A 24,141-nucleotide genomic window follows, 5' to 3' on the forward strand; every position below is an offset into this window, starting at 1 on the left:
CTGCAGGGGGCGCTCTGCATCCTGTTCACTATACCTAGATGACTAATATTGAGAGGGGTGCCGCACTGGACTTGTATTCGGGAAGACGAGGAATAAAATCCTCGTCCGGCTATCCAGATGTAGGTTTCTCCTGGCTTCTCAAATCGCTTAACGTAAATGCAGGGTTCGTTCCTTTGAAGAGAATCCTGAGGAAATGCAGTCCGAAAACAAAGGAAGTAGGTTACAGTACGCTTGTTCGCCCACTGGTGAGGCATCCATACTAAATAGGGATGATAGAAGAGATAGAGAAGATTCAAAGGTGAGTAATGCGTTTCGTTACAGTATCATTTAGTAATCGCGAAACAGTTACAGAGATGATAGATAAACTCCAGTGGAAGTTGAAGTTTCGAGAACATACCTTCACCGAGGAGTCAAGTAGTATATTGCTCCCTCTCACGTATATATTGCAAAGAGACCATGAGGATGAAATCAGAGAGATTAGAACCCACACAGAGAGGCCTACCGACAATCTTTGTATCCACGAACAATACGAGACTGGAATAGAAGGGAGAACCGATAGAGGTACTCAAGGTACCCTCCGCCACACGGTCAGGTGTCTTGCGGAGTATGGATGTAGATGAAGACAACATGCTCGAACCACCTTCCTCATTCTTTTGAATAATCATAAGAACCGACATGAAATGAAACGATCACTAAATTGATACTAGGGATGGTGAATGCAGAATTAGGTTTGTTGGAAGGAACCAGGGAAAATTCTTTCAATCTTTAAAGGAATTCGCATGTGTAATACTAGTACTTCCAACTGTAGAGACTGTCCTAATGCTTTAAGTCCTCCTCAGTAGGTAAAACAATAGTTCAGTTATACGCTCCTAGTATTGTGACCTGTCGGTATAGCTCAGACGAAAGACTAACAGAAACACTCCAGGAATGTTGATGAGAATTGCTGCAAGAAAGACGTCTTAAGAATCGCGAAGCCCTCTTGGGTACATTTAGATAACCTGTTTTCCAGAAATACCCTACGACTATTAAGCTAGCCGGCCGCGGTGGTCTAGCGGTTCTAGGCGCTCAGTCCGGACCCAGCGACTGCGACGGTCGCAGGTTCAAATCCTGCTTCGGGCATGGATGTGTGTGATGTCCTTATGTTTGTTAGGTTTAAGCAGTTCTAAGTTCTAGGGGACTGATGACCACAGACGTTAAGTCCCATAGTGCTCAGAGCCATTTGAACCATTTGACTATTACGCTACCACCAGACTATATCGTATAGAGATAATCAGAATAAAATAGATTAGAGCGCGTACGTGGGAACAGAGGCGGCCTTTGTCCCCATTTTAAAAACAGAGAATGGAGCAGGAAACACAATGGACACTAGTGGTACAATGTACCCTCCGCCATGCTCTGTACAATGGCTTGCAGAGTGTACATGGAAATGCAGAATCCGAGGTTGTGCTCCGCCTCTAATGACATTATCATCAACGGAACGTTAAACCCTTATCTTCCCTGTTTCTATCCATCCTTCACCAACTATCCAAGTCAGGGATGCACAGACATGTGGCCTGCCATTGATCTGATGGCGGCCCACCCCTCACCATTCGCTCTCTTTTTTCCCCAGTTCTTCATTCCGTCACGCAAAAGAGAGGTAGGGCCCTTTCAGAACTTGGTTATTTGAGAGTATATACTTGTAATAATGTTAGTTAAATAAAGCGAATATTTGGAAAAAATAACGTGATTTTTTCCACCTTGTATTTCATGTGGTCACAGTGAGGCGGTTAGCACCCGTGGTACTATAGAGTCTGTACACCCTTGCTTTAAGTGGTTAAACCTGTGGATTAAATATAGACTGGTGTGCAGAACTTGAGGGCGAAAGTAACGTTCGCATCATATGTCACTGCCACCTAACACAGCTCGATGAAGCTTTGATCGTACACAGAAAGAACTGCAGAATTACAGCGAAGTCACCGCAATTTATGTTGGTCCCCTGAATATTACAAAACGCGCGATATGGTTTTTTAAGAGGTTATGAGATCACCGCGGACTGCAGTGCATTCTCTGCAACGAGCTCCTATGCTCGCCGTAAGTTCGGTACGAAGCTCTTGTGGTAGGATGTTCCATTCCTCTACAGGCGCGTGTGACAGCTACTGGGTAGTTGTCTGTGCACGTGAACGTCCTGCAATACTTTTCCTCAACGCATGCCACACGTGCTCGATGGAAATTAAGTCTGGGGAACGGGCAGACCAGTCCATTCGCCGAATATCCTCTCGTTCCAAGAGCTGCTCCCGGTTAGGTCGCGCATTGTCAACCATAAAAATGAAGTCTGGGACGAATGCACCCCCGAAATGATGCACATGTGAAAGGAATACAGTGTCACAATAACGTTGACCTCTGAGTGTACCTTGTTCAATGATGTGGAGGTCAGTACGTCCATGAAACACTATGCTTCCCTCCACCATATCACCTGGACCACCAAAACGATTACTTTCGACAATGTTGGTCGATGAATTTACGTGTTCTCATCTCCCGCCACACGGCGATATGCCTAGAATCGTCATTGAGATTGAATCTGCTCTCGTTAGGGAAGAGCTCGCGGACCTCATTCCTCATTGGTCCAGCTCCTATGCGCTTCGCACCATCGCAGACCGTGCCGAAGATGTGCACGTGTCACCGAAACTCAACGTACTGGTCGTCGGGCGAAGAGGCCACCTAGATGCAGTCGCCGTGCAACTATGGGACGTGAGACTGCGAAACTTGCAGTCTTGTTAAACTTTGTTGCAATTGTACTCGCTGTTGACGGGGATCCCTTCTTGCGTGTTGCACAATCTAGTCAGTACCTGATGGTCGTCGACCATCAGGCAGCAGTGCTGTGGTTCGGAACGCTCCCCATACACGTAGGTAATGCAGTGAGCAATACAAAACTTCTGGCTACATTCGTGACACATTGTCCTTCTTTCAGTTTCCCAATGTCGCTTCCAAGTGTGAAGTCATCCAAACGCTGTCTGCGGACCATGTTATAATGACTAAAATCACCACAGTGCACCGCAACTTCTTGCTGACTGACGAACTCATTCTCCGTTTTTTAAACTGCCTCGTGTTGCAGGCCCAGCCTCAGTTGGCTCTTTAGTCACGCTAACCTCACGTCATGTAACGTGCAACTTTCTGAGCTCGACTGGAAGTCCTCTAGTAAACATACACTAGCATTTTCATTTATTTTCACCGAGTAGTTAATATGTTACGTCACTTTCTCTACCTGCTCCTGAAGAACTGTAGAGCATTGTATTCATAAAAATCATTGTATATATATGTTCTATGTTTGTTAGTTCGTATGCTCTACATCTCCTCCTAAAGCAATAGACCGATTTCAACTGAACTTCATACACATATGAATTACTATCTGGGAAGAAGCACAGTGATGGTTACACAACAGGGGTAGGGATGATGGTAAAAACGTGGTGACCGAAATGTCTGGAGCAATTTCAACTAAATTTTTTATATACATGAGCCATTATTTGTAATACTTCTCTAAAAATGCTCTGGGATTGTATCTATACCATCCTTAGTGCTGGGCTGGGCGGAGAGGGAGAGGGGGGGGGGGGGCCTAGAAATCGTGGCATGTACAAATACGCGATAACGTCCGATCTTAATATCGAACCCAGTGTTATTGGGTTCGCTAGGCTCACAAGTGAGTCTCGATGGATTTCACCCCTAGAAATGGATGGACAGAAAGACAAGAGACAGATCGGCTTCGCTCTGCAACGCCTAATCCAAGACCATTTAACGACGGCCCTGTAAAGTTTAACAACTACAAATTAAATCTCAGTATATTGAAAACAAGATTTTGTGGTTTTGTATAAAGAGGCAAAATACAACTGCCATAATGGCGGGGTCATATTGTCTGCTCTAGCGCCCAGTCGCCGCTGAGTACCGCTCTAATCCGACCAATGGTTCCAACCATGCGTAACTGTCATAGGAGGATACACTGTACAACCTGAAACATTGCAATATGAGAAACCTACTTCCCATATATTGATTATTGTGCACCAGATATAATGCACATGCTACTATCACGCCGTTTAGCGTGGACAGGGCACAGATAGTTTCTTTCACATTCCCATTTCGTTTCACAGCACTTTACGTAACGGCCATGACATGCAACTGACTTGTCCGATCTTACAACGTCTTGCATTACTGAAACTATGTGTACGCTCTCTGTAGTCTTTCCAAGCTTAAGTCACGTACTTTTAGCATCCTGTTCCATGCATTGTCGGCGTTTAGTTTTATTCTAAATCTACACATCTTACTGCTGTTTGTAAGCCTCCGTATAAGCTAGAATCTCTCTAAGTTTACCTTCACGACCATATCGAGAAATGGATGTACCACGAAGCAGTATATTGGCTGACACTACTAGGAACGTGCGCTTCCAAAATTTTAACCGCAAACACGGCGTAACGTATAGTGTGCTTCTTGTCGCGTCTGCCAATGGAGTTGGATGAGCACCTCCGTGACGCTTTCGCGGTTACTAAGGGAACTCGTGACGAAATGCGCTACTCTTTTTTGGATATTCGGTATTTCCTTTGCGAAACCTACCCTGTAAGCATGCCACAATAAAGAGCAGTACTCAAGCACGAGACGACCGAGGGTTTTGTAAGCTACCTCCACCTTTGTTCGGCTACGCTTTCTAAGGATTCTTCCAATGAATCTCAGTCTAGCATTTGCGTTGCCTACTGTTTGTTTTGTGTGTTCGTTCTATTTTAAATAGTTTAGGTATTTAATGGACGTGACAGCCTGCAGTGATTATTCGACATGTGTGTAGTTAAGAAACAATGGGTATTTCCGCACATTTACGTGCAATAATACTTAACTACCGATCTTTGCACTATGCTTCGATGCTTTGCAGGTCTTAACAGTATCATCTGTGTTCAGCATCAAGCATCGCAACGTCATCCTCCGAGTTATTCACACACTCTCTCGTGGTACCCACGACGTTACTTATACGTCTGCAAATTTCTTACCGTCAAGAACGACATGTAGTGCTGTATGAGCTAAGACCTGCTCAACGAAGTTTGACATTCAGTAAGCCCATATGTTGTTCATAAGGTGACATGCAACGCAATATGGAACGGCTTCCGGAAGTCATGAAAAAACAGTTTCAACCTGGGCAATTCTCTGAGACCATTGGAGTTCTCGTAGAACTTACTTTATGAGTACTGTATGCGTTGCAGTACTTTAAACACTAGGCTCACATACAAAATCCGATAGTGAAATTTTCATTCACATTCCATGACCTTTACTTTTGACCTTACCTCTTAGTATACAGGGTATTTTTTTAATTATTTCTAAAAGCGGTAGGTTCAACAGAGTGGCTATTTCATTTTCTTACCTCTTTGCGTTGACTTTGCAATGAAATTTGGTGGTTGCGTTGCTAACTGTAAGAGTCTATAATAATCGTCCACGGCTATATCTTTAAGTTGTTCCACTTTCTTCTGCCAGTTATATGATTTCACTTTCGGATGGTCTACGTAGCTGAAAAATGCTAAGTAGTGCAACAGTTCGTATTCCACGTAGAAATACACATAGTTCCCAAATCGGGGAAAGGTCCCCTTAAATACCCCGTAAAAAAAGCACCATGGGTTGTCAATCCAATATCTAGCTTGACGAGTACTACTCCATTGTCTTATAGGTTACTGCGTTACGAAAGACAAGGATGTGGGGGAACATGCGGTACGCATCTCTTCAAGGAAGTAGGTCGTCCATTATCTTGACCGACAGAGAACTCCAATGAGGACATCAGACAGGGGACCAAGATCAGGACCCGTGTTTCCTCGTAAACATAAGGCTTACGACTTTAACAGCTGAGTTTCGTAAGCAATACACGTGCTTTCAGTGTTCCGAAACGAGCAGACGGGTAGGAATTCCAGCTAAGACGCAAGTCAGCGTTTATGTCTGCAGTGTGCTATACAACACTGGCTGCGTCTGGTTACGTCACTGTGCTGCTCGCAGCGAAGGACGGTGCTACCTAGAACCTGTTCTGCGGCACACTTTCCTGCCCGCCGCGCTCCAACGTCCGACCTTGCTAGGACGTTACCGGTAGCTGCACCACGCTGCGGGTACTGAGCCCTGTATGTCTAATCTTTGGTCTCACTTATCAACCAGGAAAACAAAAAAAGGCTCTAAACACTATGGGACTTAACATCTGAGGTCATCAGTCCCCTAGAATTAGAACTACTTAAACCTAACTAACCTAAGGACATCACACACACACACACACACACACACACACACACACACACACACACACACACACACGACCGAGGCAGTATTCGAACCTGCGACCGTAGCAGCAGCGCGGTTCCGGATTGAAGCGCCTAGAACCTCTCGGCCACAGCGGCCGGCCAGGAAAACAAACTGTGCTACATTTTACTCTAGATATTTGTGTTCTATTTACTTGCTGTCCGAACTGTGCTTCTCTAGATAGAAAATGATTTTGTTTCTAACACTGTTTACATGCAGAACTCTTCAGTTCCTCGCCAACGAAAACAAATCAACACCCTCAGTTGTAATTAACTTTTTTTTACGTCAGTTTTCTAACAGGTTTGATGCGGCCCAGCAGTATTTCCTCTCCTGCGCCAACCTCTTCATCTCAGAGTAATATTTGCATCCAAAGTTTTCTATTATTTGCTTGACGTATTCTCATCACTGTTTTCCTCTACAGATGTTACCCTCTACAGCTCCCTCTACTACAATGACAGTTATTCCCTGATGTTTTAACACATGTCCTATCATCCTGTCCTCCAATATCCTTATGTTTCTCTCCTCGCCGATTCTGCGGAGAACCTTCTAATTTCATATCAGTCCACCTAATTTTCAACATCATTCTACTGCACCACATGTAAAACGCTTCTCTTCTTTTGCAATTTTACCAGTCCATGATTCACTTCCATACTATGTTGCGTCCCAAACGTACATTCTCAGAAATTTATCCGTCAAATTATGGCCGATATTTGACACTAGTAGAATTCATTTGGCAAGGAATTCCATCTTTGGCCGCGCTTGTCTGCGTTTTATTTCCTTGATTCGTCCGTCATGGGTTATTTTGCTTCCCAGATTGCAAAATTCATTCACATCATAGCTTGCTAGTTCTCTCTTTGGCCTAACCCTACGTAAGAGTGTAGTGGCATCACGTGATCGGCCTCCTTACGACCCGCCTCCACGAAGCTCTGTCTCTGGTATCAGGATATGTTTGCTGAAAGCCCATCCTGGTCAGGCTCGTAATCTGGTCGAACCACCGCAATGGGGCGCGTCTTCTAGGTCTTCGTCTGTCGATTTTTCCCTCTATAGCACAGAATACAATTTTAGAAACGTCTTGGTCGCAATTTGGTTTACTCATCGTTACGCGATTCGATACATCACCACAAAATATCTGTGACGAAAACAAGAAATACATTATACGAAATACTGATCAAAATATTTTTTCATCCATAATACAGCAATTTTTAATAACAATAAAACACACCTCAAAGCTCAAGGAAGTGAGCACACGAGTCACTGAAATAAGACTGCCAGACCTACGGACCCAAGTGCCAAACTGCTCATACACCGATAACGCATCGATGAAGAAAATGTTACAGATGAAAGATGGAGTTAACAGTCATATAAATAATGATTGTTGTTTCCTGAGCCTTTCAGCTTCTGACAATGTCACCAACATATTGCAACTGATTCTGGTTGACAAAAGTCGACAGTCTTGTTCTGATGCCGAGCTGCCTCAGGATCCATTCATTTGTTCGAGGTCCTGTTTGTTTATTATATTTGCAATATGATTCATTACAACTTTTTGGAGGGAGGGAGGGAGAGCAATTCTTGTGATGTCAGGTACTTTGTCATTAGGGCGATGTACAATCACCACTTTGGTCTTTGTGTTGCTTATTTCCTTGATACTTACAAAATCGCCTTCTATCACACATCTTTATAAGCTCAGTAAAGGGAGACGCAACAAGGAAGCCTTTGATTCACTTTCGACGACCAACTGAAGAAATGTGCGGAAACATACTCAGCAGAAGAACTGAAGAGCGATGATCGTTGAACTTAGAACTGCAGAACCATTGAATTTGTCCGCCGTCTCGTTGGGGGCTGGTAGCAATTTCGATGGTCCTTGCAAAGGCTCGTGACCATACCGTCAGTCGATGGTCTGTTAACACTAGACGGAACGCATATATAACCACGTGTCGCCCCCCGATGAACTGAACTGTCAAAGTGACATTATGAAGGCTCTGTCTTAACAGGAAGTCAGAATGAATCGTCGGCATTAAGGAACTGCAAGTGGTGGTACAGTTTATTAATGGCCAAAGAAAAATGCTTACTGATAGTAAGACTTCGCCAAACATTTATTTGGTCACGAAAATAAAATACTTGCAAACACATCGAAACAAATTTACAAGGCGGTACATAGCGCCTTTTACTTTATTCTTTGCGCCTTATTTTCTTCCTAAATGTCAAATAACATTGAAGAAAACAATTTTTTTCTCGGAACAGAGTTGAGGTGTTGAAACAATTTTCATTAAAAAAAACCTGTTTTTCTCTTTATGTTCTTAGTTAAGCACAGTCTAAGCTTTCAATTGGTCCAGGTTTTACAACTTAATTAAATCATTTTTTTCCTTTAACAGGTCTCTGGTTTCTTTCGTTTTAAACACCTATAACAAAAGTAACAAGTCCTCATCCAAACTTTCTAATGTGTTACGAAAACAAAGCCCACCAATAAAATTAAGGAGACCCAAAAGCACAAAATCCACTACTTTAACAGCAGTGACCGTGGCGAGAATATGTTAACCTTCCTTGTTAGCAGAAGTCAAAGCCAAAAGTTTCCTCCCAGGAAAACTGGGCAATAACGTGACGTGACGTTCCGCTGACGCTCAGTGTGATTACCGCTATCTGAAACGCAGTGTGGAATGGTTTGAGGTTCCTTCTCGTGGCGTCCAGTCGATCTTTGTCCATCAGGAGCAACCTTTCGTATGAAAAACAGGCGCCAGCGGTCCACAGAAGGTGTACCTGGTCGTCTTCTGCTCTGGATGTAGCACCTTACAGATTCACGCCTGTATCGGGGGTAACAGACGAGAAGACACTGATGACCAGACGTCGTTAGTGGCACGAATTGGAAAAATTGTTGCAACTAGAATGCCAGGCAGGATCATTAGGAAACGTTCGCTGGATCCTGAGCAGTGAGCAAGTGAGTTACTCGAGAGGACTTCATCTTCCGCATCGCAACTGCGCAGTCCAACCCAGATCGTGCAGTTACAGACGCAACTGACGGGTTGAAAGCGTTAATCTATACGATACTGGTTGTTCCTGGAAGAACAGTGAATATTCAGGGATTTGACAGGAACGATCATTCGAAAGAAAGGGAGGGGGGAGGGGAGAGTGCGCACTCCTAGGCATATTACCCTGTATCATAGCTGAAGTACGACTAACACTGACAGAAAAACAAAAGCAATACAGAACTAACCACAACTTGATGCAAGTTTGAGGGCGATGGGTAAAGTGAGGATTGTCGTTGTCAACAGCTGGTACCTTAATTGTATGGAACAAGTTTGTTTTCAAACAAGAGATACATCTCACTCCGGTACTTACACTGCCGCGCACACATTTTCAGTACAAACCAGATACAAAGATAAATTATGGGGCAGGGGCGGGTAGGATGGGGTGAACGTTAGTAAACAAACAAAATGCGACATCTCTTTAACGTGCCACTGGTAACTATGGGTTCCTTGTAGCAAAATGCTCGTGGAAAAACAGCCTTGAACAAACTCACAAATTTTGTCGGTGGAGTTGTGGATTGCAATGTAGATGGATGAGCTCATAGAGTGTAGAGCCTGAAAAATAGGTGACAAAAAACTTAATACACGTGGACCAACGTTTAAGAATTCCATTCATAAACTTTCAATGGAATATGTCAACAGTTCAATCTTTTTGCAGACTTCTGAGCATGGATAGTGCAATTGTAACGGAATTCAAACATAAAATTTCCTTCAACCAATTTTCTTGAAGTAAAAGTACCAATTCTGAGATGTACCGTTAGAATTTTAACCAACTAGTTTCTAGTGTTATTCATTTCAAGGGTGACTGAGGCGTATTAATTCTTTCTACATAAACAGAAGTGTTATACTTCACAACAAACTTAGTTTTGCTCACTGATAAGCTCCTTGGGTTCCGTCCTTATACTATCCCGCTAAAAGAACTATGATTAATATTTTTGATGCCGTTCAAATACTTGTATTTGAAGTTTACGTGAGGGCCCAGTGAGGAGAACAAGTGACATTCCTGCATCTTTGACTACAAATATTACTGCTATTAGGGAAAACCAAAGCGAGATTGGTACTACGGCAAATCTTTCTGGATTGAATCCCCAAACAAAGGTCATCTTTTTCATCAATTAATTAATATTTTGACAGGACTGTTGCAGGTAATCTAACAATTATGGAAAAATAAACCTAATTCTAATTGTTACAAATAAAAATCAATTTATTTTCCTTGATCAGAAATAGAGCTCTCCAATTTGAAGTCAAATACTTAAGAGATGATGAAATATTTGAATAAAAACTACTCCATCTGTGGTGTACATTTAGGGAGCACCATATCAAACAAAGTTTCATTAGCAATTAGTTAGAATGCACCCGAATAAATTTATATAATATTTCTCGAGCTCACGGTATACTACTAAATAACGTATCGATTGCTCTAGAAGATTCACTGGTGGTAGCTGACTTGTAAACAGATTCTCATAGAGCCCTGTAGCAATCTAATGACATGATGTTACAGTTTATGTATTAATCCTTCGTAACATGCTCTGATCGACTTTATCTGTTACTGGAGCAATTAAAGAGAATGAAGACCCCTTTGATCACAACAATAAAAAGGATCTTTCGAAATTATTACGTAATATGCTTACTGCAAAGGCACGTTTAGTATCTATTTAACCACAAACAATCTTCAATGTATTAAGAAATGAGTAATGTGGTCGATACGATCGCCAGATGTGCCAAGATGCTTAACTTCGACCGACATGCCAAAATAAATGTAGCACAGGCGTCAAGTGTGTTTCCCTATGTTCAAGTCATAGTCATAATTGAAGGTGTAAATTAGATTCAGTGGCCAATCCCTGGCCCAATTTTATAAGAACCAGAAGAGATTTTATTTTCACATATATGTGGAGGGCGTCGACCTCGCTTCTCAGCATCTATCGATCAGTATAAGCCACCCTGGCGCCACACCCTTCAACGCGGCATCCCCTAGTACTAATCTAAGGAAAAGTTTAAAAAATAATTCATTGCTACATGGCAAATATTTAGGTCGAAGTAGTACCAAGAGTACTATACAGTCCTGCACAATCATTATTCTCATCTTCTTCCAGTGTAGCAAAAACATGAAACAGTTTACTTGGCAAAAAAATGTCCTAAACATTAAGATCCGTGGCCAGAAAACTCAATGAAACTAGAGATAACTTAGATAGAAATGCAGGAGAAATTTCCTGTGCACAATTGATTTGTACCTCATCTGACCTAAAATTAATTGTGTGTGTGTGTTTATGACAACAGCCCTGCTGTGTCACCAAAGACGCCTACATTTGTCACTTTACGGAGAGATTACCGACACTTCACTGTCGTGGTAGTATAGAACGCTAACTGTGATGAAATAAGTTTCCTTGTATGTTGCTGACTAGACGCAAATCAATGGAAATTTAGGCTATGTTAACTGAAAACTGTAATGTCAACTTCACGCATATTTATGATACTTTAAGACTTACGAATTGGTTACATCTCCCCAATAAGATGAATTAGAAAAAAAACTGTACTATGTTAATCTAATCTAGGTATCACAGTAGCATGTGGAAACAACGAGTGTACTAGCAAATAACCAATAATAATAATAATAAAAACTTTTACACCTTATACCTAAACGTGGCAATTTGACTCTTAGAATGTTTCCTTTCATATTTACTGTATTCGCTAGTGCTCTATGTGACATGACGATAGATGATAGGCAAATGCAAGTGGTTTATTGGCAACATTTTACTCAGACTTCTGCTATCCTAGAACCTACCACTAAACTGTAACTTTTTTTTATTGCAGCACAAAAGTAATAATTAAAAGCTACCTTGCCACTACTACATAATTACCACACATATAGACAGTAAATATGAACCGACGCCGACAATCAGAATTTCGAAGCAGACTGTCAACACATTATCACAAAATCGCTATCGAACCGTAAAAAGTTCAAAAGATGTCTAAATAATTGAGATGGCTCTCCAAAAACACACACACTTATTAACAGACAGGTTACGCTAAAGGAAAAGATCTACGTGCCTTCACTCAAGACTTAATGCTTCCGAATGCTTAACAGGGCTTTCCGAACTTTGTTTACTAAACTTACAACAGGTTTATGTCGTGTTTCCTGACGTTACGGTAAGAAGTGGTTAGTTATAGCAATAATAGTTCTAAACACCGGACTCATCATGGCATTAAGGAATTGTCGGTTTATAGGATCAATAATTAATGTAGTGTGGTAACAATAACTAACGAAATAAATGAATTAATATTAAAATACCCACCTTGCCAATGGGCCGCTCCTTTTCGCTCTCTGACTGAGTATTTTCTCCACCACAGAGATGTTTCCATTGCGTGCTGCTTCCAACAGCTCTTGATCCTTGCCCATGTCCCATTTATTTTTCCACTACGCACATGACACAGAATTAACTTCGAAAATATACAACTGACACTACATTTACAAGATTACAAAACTTCATTGATCGAGCGCTGCCATGTTGAAGCGCTACGAGCGCCTCTAGCGGCGTCGCGTGAGTGAGTAAGAAAACAGACGACGCGAGGTGTGGAGAAAGTTTCGTAACGAGTGTTAGTGAGTGTACGTAGGGAATGAGTGGTTCAGTGGTTTATAAATATCTGTACGTGTGTCAATAATGTTACAGTTTACACGGCAAATACACAACAACTAAGTGTCACCGTACTTTGACTACGATTGCATTTCGTGACGTAGAATGAGTGTAATTCCAACTAGTGAGAATGTCGTATTTAATGTTGATTCAGTGTATGAAGTCCAAGCGCAATTCCTTGCTCATCCTTTCGGTACTGTTTTGTTCAGTGTTTTTGCCGGTTAGCGTTCAAACAGTAGATATTAATACATTTGTAGAAGGTTAGTAAGCGTTAACCTTAAGCATGCAACCTGTGTGTAGAATTTTACGTACATGAGTTGACCGCTTTTAGATGTGACGCTCGGGAAGAGTTAATGTTTCACAGCATATTGTAATCCGGAGTTTTGAAGAGTGTCATGCTTAAAAGATTAGCCCAAAATTGCAGTTGTAGCTATGCTTTCTGTTTTTCATTTACAGATGGTGACACGATCAATCTCTCTCTTCTTAACTACAACATCCTTGCTTCACCTGGAGCGATAGTAGATCAGTTTATAGACATTGCACCGTCCAGTATCATAGCAGTAAATGTCACACACATTCCGTCTGATGGTGGATTTGTATTATTGCAAACACACGCATACCAGTATGAGATTGCTCTGTCGTACAATAAGGTTCTTACACCCCATACGTATGTGAATGGAAGCAATATTGGCTTGATACGAGAAATAAAAGGACAACCGCCTGCACAGTTCTTTGTTCATAACACAAATCCTGTGAGAAACATTACTGTTATGGTAGCAGCACAGGCGTACAGCGATGAAGGTTGGTGTAGTTTTTATTTTATTTTTTTCTCTGTTGTCATATTTTTATCTGATCAGGCGTTTGTAAACAGCAGGCTAATTTGTTGTGCTAATGTAACAAACCAGGTCATTATTTCTGATTCATTCATTTGTATTATATGTATTCAGACTTGGATTGAAGTAATAGTCCTCTTATAATTATTACTGTGGAATAAATTATCGCATCCTGTGTGCAGCTAGTTTCCTCTACAGACTAAGTAACGTGGCATACAGTGATAACAAATAATGTAAATTATGCTAAGTCAGTCAATTGTCTCTGAAATAAATCTGTTGAAATTCTTACTCGGATATGTAAAGTACAGCATTTAAAATTTTGTATTCTCAGCACCAATACCTGGAGGATGTAACATGGAGTTCAGTGTAGAGATTGCACCGTATCTGAGAATAACAGAGACAGAGGCAGTTATTATTGTGGACAGCCAGCCACCAGGAGTGTCAACCCTGCCTAGCAGTTGTGAATTTTCACCTCCATCTGAAGTATTGATGTACCATATGTATCTACCAGAAATGGATTTTTCAAGAGAGACATACTTCAGAGCACTGAGAGCCATGATGACAGTGCAAGGTATAAAGGATCATGGACTGCTGGTTAGTGTACTTTCTACAGTCAGAACCAATATTTTGCTTGATAGAAACAGTAACTTTTGTTAATGCCAATTCAAGAAAGATAGTATATCCATTAGTAAAATAAAACTAAGTCTGTATTTAAAGATTAATGAAACAATGTTACAGATTGAGCCAAGTTTAATTGGCTCCTCGTTGAGACGGACTTACAATGCATATCGTGGAACTGGAACAGTATATGGGGCAATTGCTACATCAGGTTTCTCAGGTTCTGCTTATGTTCCTGCTATTACATATGGATGTAGTGGTGAAATAGCAATTGACTCGTGTGAAGTATTACGTAAGTGATATTGACTTATGTGCCAACAGAAATAGTGAAGTCATTCTTATATGAATTATTATTAAATTTCTCTTAAATTTTCTTTTCAGATACGGTGTTTTCAAAAGTTCTGTGTGCTACAGCTTTCTTTCTGGGTATCTTCCAATGCTTTTTTGGGCACAGGTTTTTTAGAACAGGATTGTTTCTGGCAGGGTTTTTATCTGGTGGAATTGTGACCTACATAATTTTAACACTCCAAAATTCACTCAGTACGCCAGGTAAATATTAGGTTACTGTGACAGCAGGTCAGTATGTTTTAAATGCATTTCAATTCACTTGCAACTTTTATTTTCAGTTTTAGAGACAGTTTCTGTGATATTGGGCATGCTATTTGGAATAGTGTGGCTGTTGTTGTGGCGTTGCTGTGGTGTACCTTTGATATCAATACTTTTACCTTCCATGACTTTTGGATTTTTAATTGCATCTACCTCAATGTATGCAACACTGGGTAAGATCACAACCTCAGTGTTTGTGAATTATTATGTTGTGGAAAGCTTCAGATGTTCTTATGAATTGTTATTTACAGCTGACATCCCTGTGTTGAGGAGTGATACAAATTTCTGGGCTGCATTTGTGTGTATAATGTTGCTAGTCGTACTTGTGGTACTTCTCTGCCCACCACTAATGAGCAAGAGTAACATTATCAGTTGTGCAGTACTAGGTGCATATGCCACTATAATTCCCATTGATTATTACATAGGCTCAAATCTAAAATATGTATTGGTGAACACGATAAGGAGAGCAACAGTTAGTGGCTATAATGCTGCTGTTATTAATCCTCCATTCCAGTTTCGAGGTAAGTACCTACATTTGTCCATTGTGTATGGGAGATCATTAAATATAAACAATTTCTACTGTTTTCTGTTTTACATACTTCAACAGTTACCTAGTATATAATGCATACTGACAGAGAGGATCCATTATCAAGGTGATCCCTTATTATTTCTGATTATTCATGTGCATCAGTTTTTTGAGACGTGTGCAAATTCATATTATCCACTCTTGTGCCATTTTTTTTATATTTATTTAGCAATAAATAAAAATGACTCTGCTGATCATTCCTACACTTTTGTGTTTGCATTAAAGCAGTTTCAGAAATATTACTGACATGTAGACTTAGAATTAGATGCACTTTTAAACCAGAGAGAAGGAGATAGATTATGAAATAACATAATAATGATATAAGAACTGCTTTAATTATAAATGGGGGTTAGGGACAAAACAGACAAGATACAGCAAATTAATAACTGCCATTTTTTGTCATCTTTTCTTAAATATTTGCCTGATGTGTAGTCCTGTATGGAAGTGAAACATCAGCAATAAACAGTTCAAACATGAGAGGGGAATAGGAGCTTTTGAAATGTTGTGCTACAGAAGAGTGCTGGATTTTATAAGGGTGGATAATGAGCAACTTATGAAGAGATACTGAATTGAATTGGAGGAAAAAGAAATTTATGGCGCTACGTGACTGAAAGAAGTTATCACTTGAGAGGTCTTATCTTAAGACATCAAGAAATCATCAATATGGTAATGGAGGGAAGTGTTGGTTAGTGACGATGATAGGGGGGGGAGATAAAAATTGTGTAGTGAGACCAAAGGATGAACACAGCAAGCAGATTCAAAGGGATGCAGGTTGCAGAAGTTGTGCAAAGATGAATAGGCTTGCACAGGCAGATTAACATGAGAACTGCACCGGACCAGTCTTCAGGCGGAAGATCACGATGACAGCAACTATTGAACTAATTATTTATGCTGTTGTTTACTTGTTCCTATTTGTGCAGTGGTTCTGTCTGAAAGCTTAACTTAGTTTTCTTTTGTGCTTTCCTGACCTATTCAGCCTCCTCTGCCCCTGAATAGAGACCCCAGGTTCAAGAATTCTGTATGTTTTTGCATTTTGCTGCTGTTCGGTTTGCTTTTAAACTTCTAGTGCTTCTTATATTATAGTTTATATTAAAAACAAAGAATCCATGACTTACCAAGTGGGAAAGTGTCGGTAGATAGGCACAATAAAAAAACACACACACAAAATTTCAAGCTTTCGCAACCGGCGGTTGCTTTGTCAGGAAAGAGGAAAGGAGTGGGAAAGATGAAAGGATGTGGGTTTTAAGGGAGAGGGTAAGGAGTCACTCCAATCCCGGGAGCAGAAAGACTTACCTTAGGGGGAAAAAAGGATAGGTATACACACGCGCCCCCCCCCCCCCCCCCCCCACACACACACGTACGTACGTGTATACCTATCCTTTTTTCCCCCCTAAGGTAAGTCTTTCCACTCCCGGGATTGGAATGACTCCTTACCCTCTCCCTTAAAACCCACATCCTTTCATCTTTCCCTCTCCTTCCCTCTTTCCTGACGAAGCAACCGCCGCTTGCGAAAGCTCGAAATTTTGTGTGTGTGTGTGTGTGTGTGTGTGTGTTTTTATTGTGCCTATCTATCGGCGCTTTCCCGCTTGGTAAGTCATGGAATCTTTGTTTTTATTATAGTTTTCCCATGTGGAATGTTTATTTCTATTTTATTTATATTATAGTTTCCTGTTTATGTTTGTGGCATTACTTTTTTATATTTTGAATTAATGTAACTATACCTCTCATTAAATTCTTCATGAATTAACTGAAATTCATGAAATACTTTAGGGAATGCTATTAGCTTTCATGCATTAGCATACAGAAATTGTCATTAAATTTGCTGCTCTGGTATTTGAATTCTGTTTCAGATATCATTCTTGTTGCGGTGTGGATTTCCTTGACAGTGCTTGGCAGTTGTGCACAGATATGGCAACAGAAAGGAAAACCACCATTCCCACCACCACCATACAGATCTCGTTATGGAAGACAAATAGATAGAACACTTTCTAGCCAGACTCCGCTTATGATAGATGCTCGTATCCCGTATGGTACTGTACCAGAAACCCCAGCCTCTGCAGAGCAACGCTTCACATTTTTGCCAAAAATGCCTCGCATCTCTCTGCCTATTGGGAAACTGTGATATGGAGAAGACTGATGCTCCACATTTCTAATTATCTTCTTTGTTTCTGTGTGTTGACAGCATTAATACTTATTCTAAGTATGACACAAACCGTTGAAAGGAGCTCGAGTGATAAATGGCTTCAGTAGTAAAAGTATAGTTTGGGGCCAGTGGTGTTTCTAAGTGTTTCATGGAGCAACATTGCCAATCTTTCAACAATAGATAAACACTGCCATGACTGGAACTGGCCCTGATCTAGACTTTGGCTGGCTTCTGTTGGTTACTCTGCACGCGAATGGCAGTGATGATTAGAGCTGTATCACTGTGGTGATGACTGAACCTCAGTGTTTTATTTTGTGGTAGGATTTGCTATGCTTTTAAAGGGTAGTGGGTGATACTTTGCCCTGTTTGTAACTTACTTTGTGTGTGTGTTGACAGCTTATGAGAATGTAGCAATACCATTTCATTGGTCTACTGTTTCAGTTCTTTTGTAGGACCATTTTGAAAGATGGTGACAATATCTTCCTTCAGCATTAACACTTAGTGATTAGCCTAGAACAGCACCTTAATCCGTGTGTGAGTGTGTGTGTGTGCGCGCGTGTGTGCGTGTGCGTGTGTGTGTGTGCGTGTGTGTGTGTGCGTGTGCGTGTGCACTTTTTTTTAAACATGTGCTACCAGCTGTCAGACAAGTGGGTGCTATTCTCATGTACAAATTTTTAGCTGTTTAACACATTTTATTTAAATTATACCAGTCACTGTGTTCAATGTATTATACATTTTATTGATGTTTTTGAATTCAGTTAAATAAAACTTTTTCAACTTTCATGTCTCATACAAATATATTTTTCACCGTGACACCAATTAGTCCACCCATCCTTAAATATTTGTTTGGTACCTATCATAAATTGTATGGAGTATGATGCAGTGAAAAGAAAAGAAAAATACACATTGCTATGTAACCTTAAAGTGTTGTTTTATTCTCATGCAATGTTTTATTTGTTATTTTGAAACGGGTCAGGTAATGAATTTGCAAATTTGTCAGTATTTAACCATTCAGACATTGAAACTGCTTGAAATACCAGTTGTAAAATCTCTGTTCCTCCATCTCCCCACACACATTTTTCTGTGTGCTGTTTAAGAGGAATGTGTGTTTGACAATTGAGCTGTAGTGTTCCACATCATTCTATATTGCAGTGGATCTCTTTTCTCATGAAATTTTTTAAACTCCAAAACATGGCCACCATGTGTCTGAAATGTTAATCTAGAACTATGGTAACAGTTCAAGAAGAGGTACAAAAATTATGGGGCTGCAAGTATACTGGGAAAAGTGCAATGGAAATAGTATTACTGTTTGCTTTATAGGCAGTGTACTGTATTGAGAACTGAGAAAACAGTGTGGTGACTTTGTGTCTATAATGCTTCTTTATGTTTGATTCTGGAGCTGTGGATTAACCTTTCATCTTCTTTCCATACCTTTTTACCTCTATAGCCCATATGAAGAAACTGTGGTGAGAAAACGAGTGTGGCTCAATGAAAGTTGTTTTTATTTAGACTGTATATGCAGGGTCTTAATACAGTCTGCTTTTTCTTATAAATATTTGTGTGTAAGTAGCTGATGAGTGTATGTAACACGCTGTTATGTGATAATATGAATTATTTACTGCATGTGAATTAAAAACCTTCACTTCAAGAGGAATTACAACCAGCTATATTAATAATGCAAATTTCTGAGGAAATGGGTAAAGCATTTCACATTCTGGTACAATACGCTTTACTTATTAAAAGTCATTTGAGATTTGTATTCTTTTTTTATTACTTTATCCACATAAGATCTACACACTGACAGATATGCAATGTTTTGCTTACTCCATTTAAATATTATATAATCACAGCAACAAAGTCAATATACATGACATTCATTATTGTTACATTGTTGTCACTGAACATATTTCTTAAAATTTGTTCCTAAATAAAACAGTTTAAAACCTTTCTGGACTTTGACCAAAACTGCATTAGGAACTAGAAAAATGTTTTCTTACATTTAGATAAACATTTACATCTATTGTATGAATTAAATAATTCGAGAACCAGAAAATAAATGCAGCAAGGAGGGTTGAGAATTGAATGTTGTTAATCTAATAACTACCAAGTGATGTAAATTTATACTTCCAGTTCTCTGACTTTTCATAAGGCACACCTTTCAGATTCATGGTGCAGAACCCAAACTGAAATTCATTACAGGTGTACTACTTTATGATTGGTTCTTAAATACAGTAGTCTTGCTTGTATTGTTTTCATCTTAGCCTCCCTGCTACATTAAAACACTGTACAGATAGGTAAGATCTCTGTGTTCACCATATGTTCAGGATATGGTGGGCCAGTGTATTACAAGAAACTACCAGTAAATATTTTTGGTACAGTTTTCCCAACACGGTTGCCATTGAACATGAAGTTTGAAATTTGTGGAAGCTATTACTGCATACAAAACCTTGTGAAGCTAACATTAATCCTCAACAATATTTCAGAATGTAGAATAAACAAAAAGTCCTTTCTGAAACTTTATGTACAAGTGCACTATCTACATTTGTGGTTTGGACCCAAAAGTTTCACAGAGTTTCTGTAGTTCTTCAGAATTTTAATATAATTCATAATGGGTTTAAATCCCGTAGTGAGTTAAATGGTCAATATTGTCCTACATTTCACATTGTAAAAAGAGGTGATGTGTGTAGGCTAACTGTACCATGTCTGTTGAAATATGTCAAGATTCTACGGAAATTATTTAGTTAAACATTGAAATAATACTTATCTTTACAATTTATTCAAATTGCCAAGACTGAACATGAGTTTAATGTATGCATTTACCTATTTCACTTTAATCAGATTGTTTTATTATCGTCAAGTTTTCTCGATTTATGTTCACTTAAAATTAAGCCTACTTTAATCACACACTGCATCCTAATATATTTGCCGAGCACACAGTTAACACACACTTCTGTGTAAGCATTTGTACAATTACGAAATTAATGACTATACAGTACATCACTGCACAGAAATGAAATTAATACTGTTAAGGATACTCAAACCACTGTTTCAAAATTTTAAAATTTCTGTGTGCAAAACTTTTTGGCACATTTTCTTGCTGGTATTAACCCAACAAATGCTGAAAGAACAGTTGTATGCGGGTTACATTGTATTTACTGTGAGTGCTATCATTCACAAGTACCCTGTGATCCGGTTCAAATTGTTCTTCTGTTGAATATTCTTCACTGCTGAAGACACCAGTTTTGCAATTTGTTAAGTGTTGCACAGTGGGAAATAATAATGAATACTACTTGTGTAGAAATTGTTTAATCTGTCACAGAAGACTGTATGCCTTTTTAATTTTGTGACAGATGTCGCACAGATAGAAGTACAAAAGTAAATTCCCCCCAGCTGCTCCCACTGACCCTGTCTGCAGACTGCAAGGGCACTATTTTGCTCTGTATTACTATTAAGGAAGTGTAATGGGAAGTTATTCGGTACTGTTTCTTTAGCGGTAATTGTTCTTTTCTACACTTTATGGAAAGTAAAAGACTTCTTAACAGTGAGTTAGCTTCTCAAAATAGTGACATTCACTTCTTTGGCATTAGTTAGTGGTTGTTTAACAATATAATGAAGCAAAATGTTACTGAAAGGAAAGGGCAAGAATGTGCCCTTCATGTGCCATATTTAATATGCTGAAATGGGAAAAAAAAAAAGTTACTGGGAAAGATGAAAAATGTGCTAGCTTTGCAAGTTCAAGGGATCAGCAACCACATTTTTCTTCCAGTCCGTATGTAGAAGCCCAGTTACAAATCTCTCTGCTGACTGCAAATTTAACGAAGCACTTCACTGAAAATTACACGCACCAGATGGTGAGGAGGATGTGGAAATACAACAATCTTTATTGCCCACATTCGTTCTGTAGTAGTAGCTTTTTGTAAGCCTTGTTGACTGGTGGTGAGAGAGCCCACCTCTGCAGTTTCTTTCATAGACTTTTGTCGAAAAGAGAGGAAGAGTCTCACTTTCAGACGGCGAGGCAGCAAGGAATCACGACGCCCACGGATTGCTTTGACCGTGCTGGTGATCAGCTGCGTCTAGTGACCAACGTTTTTTATCATTTTTTTTTTTTTATTTGAGACGCGTTGCGGAGGGAAGCTGTGGTTCGCGGTGCCCGATGTCGTGTGCGTATGGTGTGATCCTGGCGCGCTCAGCGTTGCTGGTGGTGGTGTGCGGAAGCGGCGGCGGCTGCGAGGCTGAGCGCGTCCAGCGAGGAAGCGTCGCGCAGCGCCTGCGACAGCGGGGACTGCGGCGAGCAGCTCTGCGGCGTGTCCTCGCCCGTGCCCGTCGAGGTGGAGGCGGCGGGGGCGGCGACGGCGGCGGTGGCGGGCCCCGGGGGCGGCGGCAGTGGGTCCTCCGGCGGCTGTAGCAGCAGGCGCGCCGGCGGGAACCCGAACAGCTGCGATCACTGGATCCGCGGCCAGTAGTTGGACGTCAGGTCGGGCCCCTGGCTGGGGATCTGCACCGGCACCGACACGCCCGCCGAGATCACACCTGCCGGGAGAAGAATAACTCAGTCTCACCTGCTACCACAGCATCTGCTTGCGCATAAGCTGCTCAAAACTAGAAAGAACGAACATAATGCGTTCATATTGAAGCCAGCATCAGAGGACTTCTGGATTACTGTCCAATGTGTCTTCATTGCAGTTAGAGTTGTAAAACGCCAGTAGACTACCAAAGTAAGAGTAGAGTATGGGAATTTTCCAAGTAGGTTTGGTCAGTTAAGGTCGTACCCGTGTTACGTGTACGTTAGGTGTGGTGCATACCATTCGGACTTTACCTTATAACGATCTTTTTTGTGTTTCCGAGCAGTGTTTTACTAGGTTCCACTACAAACCGGAAGCGATGAACCGTGTAGAAACTGAGTGAAGCATAAACAGGGTGTTTCACAATTCATGTTATACATCTAGAGATTGTAGAGGGGACTTAGTAGATCAAGTTTTACACAGGATAACATGTCTGAGAACCTTAGAGATTACAGAGCATCAAAGTTACAGGCGCCGGCGCCTTTATACATATGCAGAGTGATTCCGTGATATGTTACAAACTTTCAAGGATGATGGAGAATAACAAATTTATCTCGTTCAATAGACCCATTTTAGAGCCCATGTTTATTAGACCTTACTTCTTGTCTTAGTCCATACTACCAACTCTGAAAGTTGCCTACCCAAAATTATTACAGTACATGTATTCCACTGTCAGAGGTATCAGTATTTTTCGCTTGTGACTTTCGACTGGGACATTCCACAACGAGAGACCCTGACCTCAATTTAATATACTCGTATTTATCCGTTTCCATCATCCTTCAAACATTGTAACATCTTCATAGAATCACCCTGTATATACATACAGTTACAGGTGCCTATAACTTTGACGCTATGTAGCGTCGATGGACGAGTTTTCCGGACATGGGTTCTTATGTAAAATTTGATCTACTATGGCCCCTCTTCAACCTCTGTTAGTGTGTTACTTGAATCGTGAAACACGCTGTATAAAGGGCTGGGCAACCCACGAAACACTTTTCTTGTGCATAGTTATCATTCTGTGTGCTACTTAAAAGTATTTATAGCGAAATTGAAATTATCAATATTTAATTCAGGCTTTATTCCAAAATCGTTGGTTTCTAACGTGGAACAGAGGAACGTTTTAGTAAAAATAAAGAAAAGAATACAGATTTATCATGTAGCGCTAGGAAACGCAATTTCCTAACCAAAAAGGTAAAGTAAAGAAAATCCGCAAAACAAAAATATATCAAACATCGCTTCTCTTTATCGAACTTATATAGAACACGGTTCTGTAATTCGTAAACAATTTTCGCATTTATCAGTAGCAACAGGTATCTCTTGCCTTTCATCATGAATATTCTGATGACAAAATAACAACAATAACTACATATATTTGTTTGTGCATGAAAACTATATTTGCATCAAAAGTAACTGCTTTGGTTACATAGAAGTGTAGAAGTTACACAATCAAATAATTCTAATACTTACAAAAATCTATTTATATTCTGTAAGAATATAAAATACACAATAGACTTGCGAACATATTTGTCCACACAAAGTCAGTGAATTTACAGGTTGAAGCTGCAGCTGTGGAGTGATATCGTTTCCCGGCAGACGCCAATAGTTTACTATTTGAGAGTTTTGATTTGTGTCTACATATTACGAACTGAATCATATCTCGTAAAAAATACGTTGGTCCTCAGATCTGTAACTCAATGAATGACAAACTCTGAGACGACAAAATGGTAAATTCTATTTCACTATAATATTCGTCTCTGTAATTAACGTTTTCTAACATATTATTATTAACTTGACAATGTTTCAGTATTTGTTCTCGATTAAGCAAAAGACATAAAACATAAACGCCAATTTCGTCTAAG

General features: G+C 40.2%; 3 protein-coding genes across 5 annotated transcripts in view; 1 reads left to right on the forward strand and 2 right to left on the reverse strand.

Moving 5' to 3' along the window:
• Window positions 1-12,699, reverse strand: part of LOC126282387 (ankyrin repeat and SAM domain-containing protein 1A-like) — a 790,528-nt gene extending 777,829 nt beyond the window's left edge. Inside the window, exon 1 of the mRNA XM_049982044.1 lies at window positions 12,596-12,699. Coding sequence (XP_049838001.1) covers window positions 12,596-12,699 — 104 coding nt within the window. The remainder of the gene's footprint in view (window positions 1-12,595) is intronic.
• LOC126282182 (transmembrane 7 superfamily member 3-like) lies at window positions 12,579-18,501 on the forward strand. 2 transcript variants are annotated; one of them, XM_049981713.1, is made up of 8 exons: window positions 12,579-13,194; window positions 13,391-13,735; window positions 14,099-14,361; window positions 14,506-14,677; window positions 14,767-14,934; window positions 15,012-15,164; window positions 15,243-15,512; window positions 17,428-18,501. In XM_049981713.1, exons 1-8 carry the CDS (start codon window positions 13,065-13,067, stop codon window positions 17,697-17,699), a joined length of 1,773 nt encoding a protein of 590 aa, XP_049837670.1. In that variant the 5' UTR covers window positions 12,579-13,064; the 3' UTR covers window positions 17,700-18,501. The 2 variants fall into 2 exon arrangements, with proteins under 2 accessions (XP_049837670.1, XP_049837669.1); XM_049981712.1 differs by having other exon boundaries at window positions 12,859-13,194; window positions 15,012-15,512.
• LOC126282183 (paired box protein Pax-6) overlaps window positions 18,378-24,141 on the reverse strand; it is a 345,047-nt gene continuing 339,283 nt past the window's right edge. For both annotated transcript variants that reach the window (XM_049981715.1, XM_049981714.1), the window contains one exon: window positions 18,378-22,250. In XM_049981715.1, the coding sequence (XP_049837672.1) occupies window positions 22,162-22,250 (89 nt within the window). In that variant the 3' untranslated portion in view covers window positions 18,378-22,161. The remainder of the gene's footprint in view (window positions 22,251-24,141) is intronic.

This window comes from Schistocerca gregaria, chromosome 7 (assembly GCF_023897955.1).
Source record: "Schistocerca gregaria isolate iqSchGreg1 chromosome 7, iqSchGreg1.2, whole genome shotgun sequence".
Lineage (NCBI taxonomy): Eukaryota > Metazoa > Arthropoda > Insecta > Orthoptera > Acrididae > Schistocerca > Schistocerca gregaria.